Genomic DNA, 18,663 nt, shown 5'->3' on the forward strand with positions numbered 1-18,663 from the left:
GTCTCTGACTTAAAATCCACAGTTGGTCTTTGCTTGTATGGATTAGCTCAGTCTTGTGGTGCCTGCTTATCAAGACAGGTATAGCTGAATTTTTGTCCTTTAACCAGGCTACTGTTCTCTCCACCCAGTAATCACCATCTCTGGATAGTATTTGCTGTGTCCTTTCAGTGGGAAGCCCAGTCCCCCCACCTGCCAGGTTTCCACAGTGTCACCTTCTAATCCAGTCCCATGTGTCACTTGCATGTGGTTTGCCTAAGAAGAGGGAGCTGACCTTCCCTCTCCTGACCTGTGTTAAGGGCCTTCCTGTGCTGTGATTTTAGCATTGCTTGTTGTATATTTCAGTCTTTTTCTAATCCTTAAGCTTTGAATTTCAACTTTTTAGAAGACGTTAGGAAAACCCGTGGTGGATGTACTGTGGCAGTGTGTTAAACTACCACCTGTAGTGTCGGCATCTCACATGTGCACCAGTTTGAGTCCTGGGTGCTCCCGTTTCTGATCCTGTTCCCTGCTAATGCGCCTGGCAAAGCTGCAGAGGACAGTGCAAGTGCTTGGGCCTATACACCCACATGGGAGACAGGAAAGAAGCTTGTGGCTTTGCCCTGGCTCAGCCTCAGCCATGCAGCCGTTTAGGGCGAGTACCACAGTGGTGGGAATCAATCTTTCTCTCTTCTCCCTCTCTTTCTCTCTTCCTTTCTATCTCTAACTTGAGGCCTTTGAAATAAAATACTTTTACAGTGCACATGAACACATACACCTGTACATGCTTGCATACACAGGTCTCCTCCCTGTTTCCCTATCTTGCTTTTATCCCCATGTATGGATGGAAAGAAAGCAGTTTACAAGAAAGCAAGTATAATGTGACCTTACTGTAATATTTTCCTTTGCCCACTTGTTACAGGAAACTGTTTTGTCTATATCTTGAATGAAGGGAAAATCCAGCATTGTTCATTCTATTTTGTTTTTAAATTAAAAAAAGAATTATATCAATCAGTAAGGCAACCAGGAGTCAAACAAGTCACTGTACTTAACCTACAGATTCTGTGCTAAAAAATAACAGTTTAGGAATAGAACCTGAAGATAAAAACCAAGGTAGCTAGCACCAAAATGCCATCCTGGTCTTCATTGAGATTGTGTTAAATAGATATCAATAATTTAATAGTAAAATGCCCCCATTTGATGGTGTCATTATTTTTTTATGAATTCAGCTTATTTTATGACTTAGTGTGGCAGCTGAAGTCTTTACAAATTACCATTTTCTTGAATTTAGTTAGACAAGTATGTATATTGTTTGAGCTTTCAGGTTGAGTGCTTCATGTGTTCCAATATTATCTAGTTTGTGTAACACTAATGAAAATACTTCTGAGTTGATCACACAAGAATTTTGTTTCCTGTGTAAATTAACATTGGTACACCCAGACTTCCTAGTTCTTCTTGTCCAATGTCAGTGTCAGTTCATGTGCGACACTGGCTTACAGCTAGATTACGATATAAGCAGCTTCCCATCAGCCATGAGGCTCATTGGGGCCTGGGGAGCCACCGCATCCTAGCATGTAGGATCTGGCAAAGACAGGCCTCGCTCTGACCAGCCGCCATCAGGCAGCTAGGTATGGAAGAGCAGAGCCCCTTAACCATTTCCATCAGGAAGCCAGTCACAGCCGTGAGAGTGGGGCCCAAAAGACAAGCCCCACCTGGCTGGATAGGGGGTGGGGACAAAGTGTGGAAAACAGACGATTCTGGAAGAGTTGACACTTAAGACTCAGCATTGCAAGGCCAATACTGCTCTCTGCCAAGATCAGAGAAGGAGTGGAAGAGCGTTCAGTTCAGGGGTGATGCTTCCAAGGAGCTCGCCTGCTCCCCTGAGTACCTCTTATGATCTCAAAGAGGCCTCCATTGTTGGGAGCCGTTTTCCAGGGTGACAGACAACTGCTGTTTGCCAAAACAGTTTCTGAAGATTGTTTGCAGTCAACTTTTCAAAGCTTCACAGCTCCCATGGCCATGGGATGTGAAGAAGAACGAAACATGTATTCACTTCCATATTTCACCTTTCTGTATTAAGGGTATTGCAGAGTTTTATTTGTTAATGTGATTATCCCAGCAGACATCAGATAGAACCCTTGGATGAGGTGCACATTCTAATAGAGTTAGTTGAAGATCCCTAGCATACACTGGTCTTTTCCTGTTCATACAGCTAGAAAGTGGCTGTACTGTATTTTGATAGGTAGGTAGCTACAAAGAAACATGGAAAATTAGATCACTGTCAATGAGTTGTTTTGAAACCTATTTAAAATTGGGTACATACATAACATTATTGTTTCTAAGGAAGCAAGGTCCTTCCTCACTGGCTGTTAACTCTGCCTTCCCAGTTTGGTCTTACGCTTCTGCCTCTCTCTCCTCGGTTAGGCTGGACGCAGGCCACAAGGGCCACAAAACGTCAGCACTGTGGGGCTTCCAGTTACAGGGTAGAATTGTGTGTGAAGTTCACCTTGAGCTTTTCTAACAGTGGGTTCTGAGTACATGGTTAGTAAGAAAAGGGGTGCCACATGAAGCTAGATTTTTATGAAGGAGGTTCTAGGAGCACAACCCTAGTCCATTAAAGACACACACAGCGAGAGAGCGTGTGTGTGTGTGTGTGTGTGTGTGTGAGAGAGAGAGAGGGGTGTCAGCACCCTCTGCTGCCTGCCTGCCTGCCTGCCTGTACTCTGATGTGACATTCATGTTCTCCCAGTGCAGTCTCTGAAATAACAATGTGCATCTCTCTTCTTCCAGGGTAAGAAAAAGAAGAGGAAGAGAGAGAAACTCCAGGAATCTGCATCAGGTAGGCACCATGCGACTTGGCAGTCACTTCTCATGCTTCTGCCAGGTGGCTTTACGTGTGTCCGCGTCCTCCCATAATTCTGCTCTGTGATTGTAACGTGTGTATCTTGAACTTTCTTCTCCTTCCTGAAATCTTTTGTAATAGTTCCGAGACTTCTTAAATGTGACTGTGGGGAAGTACATGTCAAAACCTTCCCAAAAGCTGTCACCTGGAATCCTGATTATGAACTGTGGGTTTTGTCTTGTTTCTTGCTTTAACTCTTCTTTTTTTTCTATATGCATAGCTCCTCAAAAAACAAATATGTTTTTATGATGATTACATGTTTACCCTCTATTTCCCGAGAACCTTTTGTGTGATTTGGGTTTTTGAAAAATATAAACCATGATGTTAGAGTTTGGCTTTCTTGTACATTAATTCAAGGCATCATTGAGGTCCCACTTACTTCCCCTTTTTCCTTTCCTTAAAAATAAGTCCACTACGTGTACTGCACAAATAGAAATGGCAGCTATAATAACCATGAAAAAGCAAGTCTGCGTGGTGTTATAGCTGCTACATATATGGAAATGTACGAAAACCTCTTGAATAAAAATTTGTTAAAGACACAATTTTCTGCAGGTACAGGTCCAAGAATGACAGCTGCCTACATCTGAAACATGGTAAGAACGACTCTCTGGTCCTACTGCTGGCATTGGCTGTAAAAAGAGGCACTTGCTTATGAACTTTTTTTGCTCATACTGATTCTGTTCAGCATTGCTCCTCAAACAGGAAAACTCCACAAAAATCAAATCCATGCTTTTAAAAAACTGATGACTTTTATACCGGCTGTGACTTTGCAATATAACGTGCTTTCATCTCTTCTCTCCCTTTTACTTCGTCTGTTCTTTCTCCATCCCCTCTCCCTAACTCTTCCTTCTCCACCACTTCTTACTGACTAGAGACAAAGAACAAAATGCCTTGTCCTTCGCAAGCTCTGAGATGGGTGGTGGTGGGGAGCCATTTGACCCCAGGACCTTTGCTCTACAGAGCCTTTTCCCCAGTTGACATGCTGTGTGTTCACTGGGAAATAATTGATTGGTTTCTAGTGAGAAAGAATAGCAAACTCTGTTGTTGTTACTGTTGTCGTCTGAGAATATATCACGGGCACTTGTTTCTCAGTCAGTTTTTATTGGTCACCATTGCTAGAACTCTTTCTAGAATTGATAAGTGGTATTGACTTGCCTTTTTTCTGGTCTGGTTCTGTTTTTACACCTTCTGGCATCTAGGTGGAGCTGCAAGGGCTCCCGTCCTCCTGGTGGGAGACCTGAGTCAGGTGCTCTGTCCTAGGGGAAGCCCTTTTGATCTGTATGCAGACTTCCTGGGTTTTTTAGAATCCCATCATTGTGGGTTCTGTGATCTCAAAACAATTCCAGGCTAATCCCAAGTGAAAGGAGAGCCCCTCCTCCATATACACTACCACATGGTACACCCAAAATATGATGCAGCCCCAGGTGCTAACCACATCTGAGGAACAGCCTGAGCTATTCACTGCAGCCTTCCTCTGAGCAGCCTCCTGGCTCAGCACTCAGAGATGTTCTAGGCGTAGTCCCTTCCCCAGAACCCCATGGCAACTCAGAAATGAATTTGGTGAGGAGCATTGGCTGCTTGTATTCTGTGTTTCTTTTTGTTTCCCAGAGAATGACAAACCAGTCACTCAGAACTTCCATCAGGCCTTTGCACGCCCTGCCTTTCCCTAGGAAGCCTCAAGAGCACAGTGTGCTATAGGGCTTAACTGCTCAGCAGTAGCTGGCACCAGAATCTTTAAAGTGAACCACCGCTACTAAAACTCATGCAGAGTGAATTTTTCATGCCTTGAAAATTTGGTGTCCTTCGTGCGTAATGGTGCATAGTATTCTAGTGGCCAGTGTAGTGGATAAAGCCACTTTCTGGAATGCCAGCATCCCTTGTAGACACCAGTTCATGTCCCAGCTGCTCTTGTACTGTCCGGCAGTGGCAGACAGGGGAAACAGGGGAAGATGTCCTAAGTGCCTGGGTCTCTACCACGTGGAAGACCAGAAGTTCCTGACTTCTCGATTTTGCCTGCTCTAGCGCCGGCCACTGCCAGCCATCTGGGGAGTTGACCAGTAGATGGAAGATCTCTCTCTCTCTCTCTCTCTCTCTGTAACCAACTTTCAGAATTTGAAAAAGTCTTTTAAAAAGTTTTAAGCTATTCAAGATGTAAAAGATGGCGCTATTTTTGTCCTGAAATGTGCCCCCAAAATTCTTCTTTTAAAATACTGGTCGAGTATCTAATCAGAAAATCTGAAGTACTTTGAAATCCAAAACTTGGTAGAAGCAGTGCCGTGATGCTCCAGTGTTTGGGTGTCAGAGCAATTCAGCTTTTTAGGTCAGTGATTTACTGTTTGTGCAGTCTATACATGTATCCCAAAGCCTGAACAACTCTGAAATCAGAAACATTTTTTGGTCCCAGGCATTTCAGATAAGGGCTTCTTAACCCATAACTATCATTTTTTTCCTGCTAATTTGTGCAAACAAAACAACTACCCCTGCCACTTCCTTGCAGGAAAAGGCACACACACACACAAATAAACAAACAAAATAAAATTTCCCACAAAACTTCTCATCGGGCTTCAGCTTCTGGGTGAAGCATGGGCTCACAAGAGCCTGTAGAGGCCTTGCCCGCTCAGCCCTGGGGTATCCGTGCAGCCACTGGCATCTATGGAGAGCATAACCGGCAGTCATTTGCTAAGAATTGTGGAGCAGAGGGGAGCTCAAAGTTGACACTCCCCAAGATTTGAGTCAGCACTGATGATATTCCACCTGTTCCCTGGACCCTTATAGATACCAAGCAGCTTTTCTGTGAGGTAGCCCCCTTCTGTGCTGAATGCTCGGTAAATGCTAGGTGGAGCTGCAAGACCCAGAAATGTTGGGTTGGCCGGGACAGGGGAGGTGCTTACGACTTTGTCATGCGGGTGCTTGATGAAAATAGTACAACAGAGAGCGCCTCAGGAATTGCTTTAGGCTGGGCAACCAGAGAAGACTCCCCTGGGAGAGTGCCCATGGGCAGTAACCACCGTTATCGCTGGTCCATCGAAGGCCTCCTGTGCTCTGACACAGTGCCAGTGCAGACTGAGAGATGAGAGGAGCAGAGTGTTGGAGCAAATGTGGGCGAGGAATGAGATCTCCAGGTGCTCAGGGTAGCCCCACATTAACTGTGCAGCCAGGGTGGGTTCTGCAGCTGTGAGCAAGAGAGTTATGCCTGGCAACCTCTGAGATGCCTCCAGTCCAGCAGCCTGGTCCACACTGCCTCCTATTTCCTCATGTGGAGTCCTCACTGTATGCATCTAACGGTTCTGTGGAGACATAAGCTCCCATAAAGCTTGGGAAACACTTGTACACAGTGCAGGTGCTCTTGGCATCTGTCCTCTCCTGCACACTCCCCATCCCCAGCATGACCACCATCTCTGCTTGCAAGTTGATTTCCCACTGATATAACCAGTGGATCTGAGTGGCTGATTGTCTGCCAGACCATTCTGTGGTTGTCAGCTGAGGGCAGATAAGAAACATGTGATGCAAACCAGGCCTAGGGGGAGTGTAATGTGAAGCCCATGCCCAGGTCAACAGAGGACTGCACCAGGAAGAGGCTTTGTATTTTTTGTTTGTGATTTTTTCCTTTTGAGTGGGTTGAGCCCTCCAACGTGCCACGGCAAAACTGATAAACTTGTGTCATTAGAGAAAATTGCTAGTAACTTAGGCCTTTAGGTCCAGACTGCAAGGAATGTCACTCAAACCATAGACAGCTTTCACTACTCTGTACTGTAAGAAGCAGGTGCTTTAAGAAGTAAAGGCCTCAGCTCAGCTCAGACAGGGAACAAAATTCATCTGAAAATTATACTCCTTCATAGATGTGTGGGTTTCATGTGACATGGAAGATGCCACTGCATTTGCCTGCCACCTGCAGCTCTGTGCAGAAGTAGGCCTGTGGACAGGCAGCCCCTCCCATACCAGCTGTGTTCCCTGCATGTGTGCGTTACAAGAACTTCATTCCAGGGAAATCAGTTTGAAACAAAACGCAATCACTGGTCGCACATTTAACACTGCAGCGGCTTTCAGGGTAATTGGGGATCAGAGGCGATCCACAAGCCAGGAATCTTTTGAGAAAGCCAGTCCAGGCTTTTCGGTTTTGGACAACTTTGTCACTTGTGCACCTGCTCAGGGCCTCTGCACATCTACCGGAAAGGCTGCTATTGTAGACACTAAATGGTGCATTCACTCAGCAGGCATCCAGTGGGTGCCACTGCAATTGAAACACTGCATTAGGCAGAGAGGGTGCTCACTAACTAGCCTCCACTTCTGCCTGGGAGCTTCCAATTTAAAAAGATATTGAAAGCATTACAGAGAGAGGCAGAAAGGGGGTGGTGTTGCATCCACTGATTCACTCAGAAGGCTACCACAGTCAGTGCTCGGCCGAGCCAAAGCCAGGAGGCAGGAGTTTCATCCGGATCTCCCACATGGATGGCAGGAGCCAAAACATACAGACTGTCTTCTGCCTTTCGCAGGCCATTAGCATGAAAATTGTGTGAAACTGGAGCAGCAGGGAAATAAACTGGCAGCCATGTGAGATGCTGGCATCTCTAGCGGCAGCTTTCCCACTATGCTGGCCATGTGCAGACATAATAATGAGTAATACAACAAAATGCTTCCTTGTGTGAATGAGTTGCATTTAGTGTATTATATAAAAGTAAAGAAAGACGCAAATATTGGCTCAGTGGTTAAGACATAACTTGGGATGTCCAGCTCCTGTATCAGGGTGCCTGGGTCTAGGTCCCAGCTGTACTTTCCATGCCAGTTCCCTGGCAATGTGGGCCTGTGAGGCAGCGTGTGATGGCCCAAGAGCTTAGGCATGTGGGCCACCGGGACTGAGCTGACGGCTTCAGCTTTCATCTGGCCTGGCCCTGGCCATTGTAAGCATTTTGAGAATGAACTAGTATCTTCTCTTTGTCTCTGCTATTCAAGATGAGAAAATAATAATAATTAAAAAAAAGAAATAGAATAAGATGTATCTAAATATATCTGAAAAGTCTTTCTAGAGTAGATGGTCTTTGGGCGTCTGAGGGAGTCCTTGGGTTTTGTTAGCACAGTGACTGGCTTGGTGTGAGTTTCCAGTGTGTTGGTCCATGTCTGATTTGGAATATGTAACAGCTGAAGAGTTTGTCAGAGGTTATCATCAAACACTAGACTTGATTTTCTTCCTGGTTTAACCAGTATTCAGAAGGAATTACAGAATCGGAGATGCTGGAACACAGGAGAGTAATCACTCTGATTTTTCCTACTTAAAGTTTTTGATTAATTTATTAACATTTACATTAGCAAAAAAAATCCAAAAGGCCCAACTTTCCAAAATTATATCGATGGAAAAGATATCTTTAGGCATTTTAACATATTCTTTATTACATAACATCAAAGAGCTGGCTTAAAAGTAGAAACAAGCTACTTTGAGAAAGCAGAAAAGCCCTCTGGTTACACACAATCCATGTGCTGCTTTTGACTTTGGCATTATCTTTGTCTTGTAGGCTTTGTAAACTGAGTGAATGAGTACAGCTTGTTGTTCAATAAATATACAAATGTCAGCTTTGATTTCCCTGAAGCCAACAGACGTGTGGTAGGCACCATGGACGCTCAGTGGGCGGCAGTTAATCATGCACGGCTTGGGTTCATAGAGAGAACAGTTCACAGTTCAGCAGTGGGGGGTGTCAGTGCCATGAGCCGGGTAAAGCCTGGGAAGTGGGAAGCCTCCCCACAGGGAGATGTGTTGCTGAGTGGAGCAGAGACCTTGTCACTCCTGGTGCCAAGACTGTCACCCTGAGGCTTTGGTACAAGCTCCATCCAGAGCCAAAGCATTCAAGTGCCAGGGTGTGCTCTAAATATGTGCACTGGTCTCATTGAGAGAAAATATTTATTTCCCACAATTGACCTGGTAAGCCTGACAATTTTGCCTGATCTTTCTGTTCCAGATATGCCTCTGGGTATTTGCTTCTGGGTTGGTATGTTTGGTTAGAAAACAAAGCCAAGCTCTGTAAAAATAATGAAGGAAGTTGGAGCCGGCTGGCAAAATTGAAGATCTTGTCCAAAGTCTGAAAGTAAAATTTGAAAAATGGCATCTTGTTTTTTATTCCTCATGTTTCTGTAGCACAGTTAGGAAGCACATGATGTCAGGTTATAACTAAACAAGCAGAAGGCACAGAAAAGGGGACTTGGGAGGGGCATGGCTGCCAGGTCAGGGGCTACCAGCGGTCCCTTAGCAGGGGTGGCAGTACCTGGTTGTTCCCTTCCATCTGCACCCTGCTCAGTACTGACCTTTGTCTGGAGGTGCCCGGCAGGGGCACCTTAGGCCCCCTGTTTGGCCACAGTCATGGGTTAGAGCCCATGGAAGAGACTGATCATGTCACTTCTCTTACTCCGCTTGGAAAGGGAGGTCTGGGTGAGCCAGAAAGGCTACCCATGGCAGCTTTGCAGAGTGCTCCCCTCCAAGGCAGTGGCCTGCCTACAGCTTCCCTGTTCTTAAACTGCTTGTGTCTACAAATCCCTGCTGTACCCCTCCCTGATCAGCAGAAAACCTAGAATTCACAAATCAGTGATGCTTGGCCATGGTGTTGTTTAGGACTTGAAAGCATCTGGCAGCTCGAGTCAGGCTTGGTCACACACAGAAACAGAAATGGTGGTAGAATGGCGTTGTTGGGTTTGAGTGCGCTCTATATGGAGTGCAGGGTTTCACATTGTGGTCATTTGTCCAGGGTGGCTTCCGTGCACTCTTATGGCAGGAGTCTTTGGAAAACAAGTAGAGCTGGCCCTCTGTATCCACATGCTCCCCATATGCAGATTCAGTCAATGGCAGGTTGAAAATACTCAGGGGAGAAAAATACCAGACATTTCCACAAGATGAAGCTTGAGTTTTCCACACAGGAAGCAGTATCCTGAATCCATGTGCATGAAGGTGAGTGGTCCTCTGCCATTCCCCTGGTCCTCAGTGTGGCTCCAGCACTGGCTTGGCTATTGTTGATCTTGAGTCTCCTTTTCATATTGTGTAGTCAGGCCCTCTGTGGCTGTGTCTGAATCAAACACAGATAGATAGTTTTGCTTCTTGTCATTATTCCCTAAAACAATACATAACCATTTCCATAGAATTTACATCATTTTAGGTATTATAATATGGAGATGATTTAAAGTATAGGGAAATATGGATTATATACCAGTAGAGTGCCATTTTATACAAGCGACTCAGGCATCCAAAGATTTTGGCTTCTGTGAGGGGTGCTGGAACCAGTTCCTCCTGGAGCCTAAAGGGTAACTATATATATTTTAAAAAACCAATTCTTACTAGGGGGAACTTACCCTACAGACAAAAGGATGGCTTGTAGAAACCAAGGACAGAAACACAGCTCTGCCAGAGAGTCAGACAGGGTAGCCTCGCCAGGGATGTCCACCAGGCTCTCTGCCTCTTGGATCTGCAACTTCTGAAAATACCTTCCTCCCCACCTCTGCAAATCCACTTCCTTGGTTCTTGGAGCTGCATGTGCAGAGCTCCCAAGCCCATGTGCTGGTACAGGATCAGTCTCCCAAAGAAAGCTCAGCTCAGGATGGCTGTCAGGCTCGCTGCTATGGCCCAAGGGACACAGGGCAGCATCCTGGCGGGAGCTTCCAGCAGGGAGCTGTGACAAGATGATTTGATAGAGGCAGCCGTGTGTTAAGACACAGGGAAAGCTTCACACGTGTGGTGCCAGTGTTTAAAATCTCTGTGGCCTGATCCTTGCCATCGGTTTTCCTTTCTCCCCTTAATGGTGCAAATAACCAGAACTGTCTGTAAGTTGCCGTGTGATGCAGAAATCGGAAATTGGCCTCAGCTAGCAAGGTTGATTATTGCCATTAAAAATATAGGAGAGGGACAGAAACAGATGAAACTAGTAACAACATTCTAAAGATGCATGCTATTCGGAGTTCATGGAAGCCCATAAAATAGATTCTGGTTGATACATTAGGATAGTTTGTAGAATGAGAAGAATGATTTCAGATTTTGTAGAATAGCATACTTTTCTCCCAGCGGTGTGTGTAACTGAAAATGAACCCTTTGGATAGAGGGGCTTCTAAGACAACTGTAGGTTTACCGCTTGACGCACTAGAAGCACTAGTGAGTAGATATCTTCAGCACCAGTATGCACTGAGGTTAAATATACTTTATGATACAGCAATAACAGGGATCTGTTGGTTTGCTGCTATTCTAGATGAGCTCAAATCATGCACAGTTGTTAATAAACAACTCTGTGTTTCTTGTCTTCCTCTGGTGTTTGATTATCTGCCTCCCCCTCCATAACATGTGCTTGCTCTATGGACTTAGGAACCAGAAAATAAAGCTTACTTGAATAATGAAGAAAGGTCAGATTGGGGTGTAGACTGCACACTTAGAGGGATGAAATGTACTGTTTCTGGTACATAAATTGTTAGATTTCATGCCCTCCGTGCATGTACCCATGCATTCTTCCTCTCTGCAGCTGACAGGTAATAGCTAGGGAGCAGAGTGTGGCAGGGTAGAGAACGGCACCCAGTGAGCTCTGGTGAAAGAACTTCATTGCTTTTGACAGAATGAGAGAAATTAAAGGCATCCAGCTGAACAGCATAGCTCATCCTTGAGCTACCATTATAAATTCATATGCCATCTGAAGTATTCTAGGTTTGGGGTATGTTATCTGTTAATAGTACACTTTTTGGCCTGCCTTCCTGGACTGCTTTTTCTTGGTTCACGTTCAGTCTTCTGTAGGAGACCTTATACGTGTTTTGCAGGCTGCACTGCTGGTTTTAACTTCCCACCAGCATTTCTGTACATGGTGAGGTTCTTGCTTTCTCCACCCTACACATGTTGTGAGACTGGAGCCGCAGGGAATGGACTGACCTCTACAGGCCATGGCTTCTGCCCTGGGTTCTAATAGATGCTTGTGCACATGTTACTGCCTCTCATACAAGAAAACACGAGGAACTTGTCCAGTGCGATGGGGCTGGAGTCAGGTTCACAGATTCATCTTTGATCCTCTATCCCAGTACATTACAGGAATTGTTGACTATGCCCCTCAGGGTGCCAGGCACTCACAGAGCCCATCATTCTTTGTTCTCTATCTTCTTAACACCCTTGGGAGGTAGAGTAGCTCCTTGTCTCCACTTTAGAGTTGAAGAAACACGGTCAGGTACTCGCCCAGGACAGCTGAGGTAGTTAGCAAATGGTTCAAGGAGCCAGCCACAACCCAGGTGTTTGCTCATGGCCTAGACTCTTCACTCAGCAGCATCACGACCACCCTACACATAGTAAAGTGTGAAATAAACTTGATCAAAAAAGAAGTAAAGCAGAGAACACGCACTGATCCTGTGGCCACATTTTTGGAAGAGGACGTTAGCATCTTTAGTGTGTGAAGATTTCCCAGAGAAATATGCGCTGCCCAAAGAATTGGGAGGTAGAGAAAGGAGGTGTGCCCACCTCATCATTGTCCCCACCAAGCACCTCAGTGCCCAGAGCTAGAGCAGACCCTGTGTGCGGCTCTTTTCGAGCTCTGATCCAGAGTCCTCCTCCGGGACTGGCAGTGGCCGTGGGGACCCAGCCAGGCTATGTGTGCCGGGAGGCCCAGCCTCCCAGGATGGTGTGTCCTCACTGAGAAGGCCTGGAAGCCCCAGGCGGATGATGGGGAGAACCCCACACTCCCCCAGAGTAATCTGTAAACAGGTCCAGGCCTGTGAAGAGTGATCACAACATTCCCAAACTCTGCCTTGAATAATCACAGGGGAGGAACCTGAAGCCAGGCCAGGGTTAATGACCCCCTCCTCACTCCTCACGCCTTCCAGGCGGCTGTGTTTCAGAGGGGACTGCGTGGTCCTGAATGCCCAAGGACCAAGGACACATTCCTCCATAGAAATAAAGCCCAGTGCAACCTTCCTAGCCACACGTTTTCATATTTCCCATTCTCATATCATGCATTGGTTTACCACCAAAGAGCCCAAGCTAGAATTTTTTTAGGTCATGTTTTAGTCTTAGAGATCTTAAAATTTCAGTTAATTCATACATTTGGTTCCTTAAAGACATTTTAAAGGTTTGTTTGAAAGTCAAAATGACAGAGAATATCCATCTTCGGCCCACTGACTGGCTCCTCAGATGGCTACACCAGCTGGGACCCAGTGCCAAGACAAAGCCAGGTGCCTTTTTCACGTCTCCCACATGGGTGGCAGGGGCCTCTGATTCACAGACATTAGACACTGTGTAGCCAGGACTCAAACTGGCATTGCAATGTAGGATGTAGGTGCTGCAAATGGTGGCTTAACCTGATGTGCCATGCCATGCCAAATCTGCTTTTTTTTTTATTTATTTGCAAGGCAGAGCTCCCACCACATCCCACATACCCACCATATCCATGGTGGGTTGGATCCAAAACCTGGTTAAGGACATCAGTTGGAAGGTCTGTACTCCACATCAAAGTAGGTTTATTCCTGCTGGTGTAGCCCCCAGGAAGCAGTGAGGATGGCTCAGATGGTGGAGTGAGTGTCTGCCTCCCACATGTGACTTTCTTGAACCTGCTTTCTGATAGGGCTGCTCTTGGAGTACCTGAATTGGTAAATGTAGCCCTGCTGCCCTCAGGAAAAAGGTGCTATTGAAGGACAGACAGATGGGAAGAGAGACAATGAGTGATGACTGAGCGCTAAGATAATGCAGCCAGGACTCAAAAGTTACTTCTGCCACTTACTGGCTGACCTGAGGCGAGGGATTGAACCTTTTGCAGCCTCAGCTTCCTCATCTGCGCAAGGACCTGCAGAGCTGTGACGGTGACTTGAAATCCAGGTGTGCACCTCAGTACGCAGCAGCCGCTGTTTCTCCTCTTCCCTCACCAGTAGCATTAGACAAGGCCACCGTCATGCCAGTATGGCCTGGGGAGCAGCCCGGCCCTGCAGTCTCTATGGGTTACCCCAGGCCAGTTGTTTTATGACCACATGCCTGTCTCCACTGCTTTAAAAGACGGGCTCTGAACTAGTCCAGTCATGCCTGCTTCCTGCTCTGCTGTCAGCACCCTCACTTCCTTCACGCGCATGTCAGCTTGTGCAACACAAGAGTTCACGCCCTGAAATAGCAGGCTTCTTGTCAGTTTCCCCCGAGGGAGAAAAACTTGAACAGTTGTGTGGGATGCCTGCTGCATGGCAATTTCTGCAATTAAAATCCACATCTCTGCCCCTTTCTCACAAAACTGATCTCCTGAGATTCTCTCACCCTTCACCACTGAAAGTTCGTTGAGGCTGCTCCTGTTCTTTCCTTACTGGCAGCAATTGGGCGTGGGCTGTGAAGAGGAAGGAAGAGTCTTTTACTGAGGGTTGCTTTGTCTGGTCCCACCCAGAGAAAGCAGGTGATGGTTACCCAGCCAGCTGTTTCTAGAGCCCAGCTTGATGCAGGACTTCCAGGGTCACACACCCACATGTGGGGGCCATTACCGTCTCCTCCGTAGATCCAGGCCCCTGTGCAGGCTGGCTTCCCACCACCAGCAGAGTCTGAGGGAAAGGGGCGCTGGGCTGGGATTTGAGCTTAGGGATAATGGATGTTCCTCATCTTCCTTGCTTCCCTTTCTTGAGTGATGGTTGCCTCCCAGAAACAGGTGCTGTCCTGTAACCTTTAGAAAATTGGGCTCTTGGCACTGGGCTCTGCCCAGCAGGGTGCCTGGTTTGCCACGGGGGTTGGAATATGGGTCCCCAAGAGCGACAGGGCTGCCATCGGGGAGGAGGACACACTCACTGTCTTGGAGCCGCTGGACCAGTGGCTGCTAAGGGGCCTCGTGAAGGAGCCAGCCCAAGCCTTCCCATGTGGGAGCCCCGCCTAGCTACACTCCCTTTGAAGCCCAGCGCAGCCCCGAGAGTAATTGCCGGCTTTGATTGCACAGGCCTCGCGGGTGGGTTGGGTTGTGCTGGGGCTCGCCTGGCCCGGCCCAGCTTCCCCACAGCCCCCCAGTAAGGCTTCAGATGTGGGAAGGCTCCAGGCTCCGGAGCCTCATGCCTGTGGTTTCTTGAAAAGAAATCTTGATTTGACCTGTTTTCTGTCGGTAAAACAACACTGGGAGGCCCCTCTCCTCCCAGCTGGAGGTAAAAGCCAGCCAACCCCGGTCACTCCATGGGGAAGAGCAGCAGCCGGGGACAGCCCATCCTGTTTGACAGCAGGGGGATTTCCTTACCCCTTTGAAAGCACTACCAACACTCTCCAGAAATCGCCCCCCAGGGGCAAGGCCCTCTCTGGAAGATTCTCTAATGCCTGAAGCCTGATGTGAGGTGGCAGAACTGGGGTGATGGCTTGGCTACAGAACCCCAAATCGCAGGAGGAAGTGGTTTCCCCAGGGGCCACAGGGAGGCGCTGTGCAGGCAGGGCACACAGGGTCCTGGAGGTCAGCAGCCACCTTGGGCAGCCGCTGGATTGTGTGGTTCACAGTTTGTGCTATGGCTTGTCAAAAAGAGGTGAAAGCACCTTTTGGAAAGCCAAGGAAGGGGCAAAAAGGCAGCCACAGCCTGGGAGGAGTCAGGCCGGCTGAAGAAGCAGAGGCCACAGGCCTTGTCTCAGTCTCCTGACTAGTCTCAGTCTCCTGACTTTTTGTCGGGGAGGGGTGCTGGGGGCACAGCCTTCCCTGGCCAAAATCTGGCATTCCTGCTGGGCACAGGGGTGGGAGTCGGGTAGGCAGGTCAGTGTGAACCCCAGTGCTATAGGGAGCTGTGGGGAAGAGGTAGATGCCCCAGGAAGAGCAGCCAGGCCCACAGCTCTGAAAATCCGTGCCGCTAAAGGGCAGTCAACATAGGACTCCAGGCCAGACTTCCCCGGGTGAGCCCTGCTGCCTTCTCCTCGGGTCCTTTGGAGCTACCCAGAGCTCCGGTGCCCAGGGGGTGGGAGGCACCTGGGTTACATGGGGCAGTCACAGCGCCCACAGCATGTGTCTTCCCATGACCCAGGGCAAGGCCAGTTCCACCCAAGAATAGGAATTGAAATAGTCACTGAACTCTGCTCAGCTGCAAACATTGCAAGGCCGATTTCCTCCTTTTTCATTTTTGGTGTTTGGGTTTTGCAGTAGCTCCTCGGGTGTAGAAATTGTCCCTCCACGGTTCACATCAGTCCTGTGTGGGGGCAGCACTGGTGGTCACTACAGCAGGGAGTGTAGCAGGCGTGTCACCACACTGCAGGTCACTGGCCCTCCGTGAGGATCACCCAGCTCTAACAGGTCAGCCTGAGTTGTCGGATTCAGCTGTGTCAAGACTTCGTTTGGGTTCTCCTCTAATTTCTCTTTCCACTAGAAAGCATAAGTTCGAATTTGGAATTCTCATTATTTAGGATCATTCTTAAAAGGGAACTTGGCTGTGTAGCAGGATGTCACAGTCCCAGCCTTTAAACGTGCTGGAGTTCACGGGCGGCCAGGGTGGAAGCAGACCGTGACCCTGATCTTACTTTCCCTGTGCCTTTGTCCCCACTGGTTAGCAATGGGGAATGCTCAGGTTTGGGGATTTGGGTTTTTTTTTTTTTTTTAAATGAAACTGCTCCTCCAGCTCCAGTTGCTGTAGCATACTTGCTGAGAGGTGATAAAAGCTGAAGTTAAAGAGTCTTGAGAAGTGTCAGGCCTTCAGGAGACAAAGGCCCCTGTCCCTGGGCCAGCGGGCAGAAAGGGTCAGATCAGGCGGGATTGGCACTGCGGATCGGCACTGTGGGAGCTGACCGTGCCCTGGGCAAGTTGAATGTTGTCAGCCTGGATAGAATCATACAATGGCTCCCCACAGTGGCCTGAATCCGCCACGCACCTAAGAATCCCAAGCTTGCCCCGGCCCTTGCCCACTTTTTCCAATTGGTATTAGCCTATGCTAGTGATGTTCACACATGGGTTGCTTTGTAAAAACGTGTCTGTTGGGAGAGATTTTTGTGTTTGCATTTTTATGTAGTTTGTACGATGACCCCAAGTCCATCTCACATCAAAACTCCGTAGCTACATGCCCATGGAGCCAGAGTCAAGACGTCATTCCATGTGTGATGTTCACTCTGTGGTGACTTCTGAGACTCTGTGGCTCCCAGAGCACAACCTGTTCTAACCACCAGCCAATCTGAACGGTGGGGTGACCGGAGGCGGAGGTCCCAAGACGGGCTTGTTGCTTAGAGGGTGCAGCCTTTGAAGGGCCTGCGGCAAATGCATATTAACAGGGTTTCATTTGTTCCTTCTTGAGGTGGAAAACGAAGCTCATTCCCCACGTGCAAAGCCAAGGCAGCGACTCCAGGACCACTTCTGGAAATGGAAGCTTGTTGAAAACCCAGACTGTCTCCACAGCTTGCCCAGTCGACCCCAAAGGAGCACTGACGCCAACTTCCCCCTGAGGTCACTGCTAGAGACGCCGATCCCTACAGACAATCACTGCCAACCTTCCCCCACCACCCCTGTGTACTGCAAGAGGCCAGCTCCAGAAGAAAGCATATCAAGATTTTGTCAAAGGAAATGGAAGAGCGCACACGAGAATGCTGGCAGGCCCTGGGTCCGCCGGGCAGCTCTTCTGCCCTCACCTCTGCGTGCGCTGCCCAGAGCGTTTCGTGTCCACACTTGGACCCTCTTGGCAAGGACAGCGTCTCGGCTGCGTTTGCCCACCGTGCGCACCTGGAGCCGGCAGCTGACACGCTTAGCAGCATCGCCAGGGGAGGGATTTGAGGAAGAGCTCCCTCTCCGTTCCAGTCTTCACTTGGCTTTCTCTTCTTTTCTCCTGAAGCTTTTATTTAACAATGCAAAAGGATCAACCTACACCTGCTTGGGTTTTTTTTTCTTTTTTAAACTTGAATTTTTTTAACTTACACTTTTTAGTTTTGATTTTGTTGTATATTTTGCTGGCTATGAGCTTTTAAATAAATTTCAAACGTCTGCAAAAGTTTGAAATGAAGCAATGAGAAGAAGCCCTCCTTTCGAAAGAGCGATCTTGTCCAAATTTCATCGGCTTCTGTCTCGTGTCCGGTGTTGAGCGAGCCGTCAGTGGAGCAGCCCATCCACGTCGTCGGGAGCAGTTAGCAATCCTATTTCATTTTCCTTCTGATTTTTTTTTCCTTTGTAAGCGGTTAACAGATACTTTGAGCAGAGCGGTCTGCAGTGAACTTTCATTTCTTTCCTTCTCACTCCCTTATTGTAAAAAGCCCAGCACTTGAATTGTTCTTACTTTAAATGTTCTGTATTTGTATCTGTTTTTATTAGCCAATTAGTGGGATTTTAATGCCAGTTGTTAAAATGAACATTGGTGTACCCAGTTTTTTGTTTTGTTTTGTTGTTTTTTTAAATAGCAAGGCACAGCCTTTGCCCCAAACTGTCATCTAACGTTTGTCGCTCCAGTTTGAGTTAACGTGCTGAGCATTTTTTAAAACAAGCTTTGTAATAAAACATTTGGGAAAAAATGTGTCTTTTTATTAATAGTGATGTTCATGATCATATGGACTGCTGGCAGTGAACCCGGCAGACCCACAGGCGTGGCCTGAGCCACCTGTCATGCTGTGGAATCTTCCATGTCTCCCAAGCAGGTAGTCCTCAAACGTACCTGCATGGCTGGGGCTGTCTTCTTTCCCAGTGTGCGGAGAGGAGAGAGATGCCAGATCAGATGGGGGTGAGGCTCCTGCTACCCGAGTACCTGACCAACCTTAGAAGCAATGGTGGGTAGCCATGGTCACTAGTGCAGCCACCTTATCTCCTCCTAGCACATTGGTGCCCAAATTGGGCCCCCTAAGTGATGGGTCCCAGTGGTGAAGCAGAGTTACACACTCCCAGTCCTAACACTCACCGTGACATACT

At 47.7% G+C, this 18,663-nt stretch overlaps 1 protein-coding gene across 8 annotated transcripts in view; it reads left to right on the top strand.

Annotated features, from left to right (window-relative positions):
- LEF1 (lymphoid enhancer binding factor 1) overlaps positions 1-18,265 on the top strand; it is a 124,667-nt gene extending 106,402 nt beyond the window's left edge. For 4 of the 8 annotated variants that reach the window (XM_058666963.1, XM_004594269.2, XM_012929553.2 and 1 more), the window contains 3 exons: positions 2,767-2,815; positions 3,431-3,471; positions 17,072-18,265. In XM_058666963.1, coding sequence (XP_058522946.1) covers positions 2,767-2,815; positions 3,431-3,465 — 84 coding nt within the window. In that variant the 3' untranslated portion in view covers positions 3,466-3,471; positions 17,072-18,265. Of the gene's footprint in view, positions 1-2,766; positions 3,472-17,071 lie in introns of all 8 variants that reach the window. The other 4 variants (XM_036495119.2, XM_004594268.2, XM_058666964.1 and 1 more) reach the window with 2 other exon arrangements.
- The last annotated feature ends 398 nt before the right edge of the window (positions 18,266-18,663 follow it).

This window comes from Ochotona princeps, chromosome 7 (genome assembly GCF_030435755.1).
Source record: "Ochotona princeps isolate mOchPri1 chromosome 7, mOchPri1.hap1, whole genome shotgun sequence".
NCBI lineage: Eukaryota > Metazoa > Chordata > Mammalia > Lagomorpha > Ochotonidae > Ochotona > Ochotona princeps.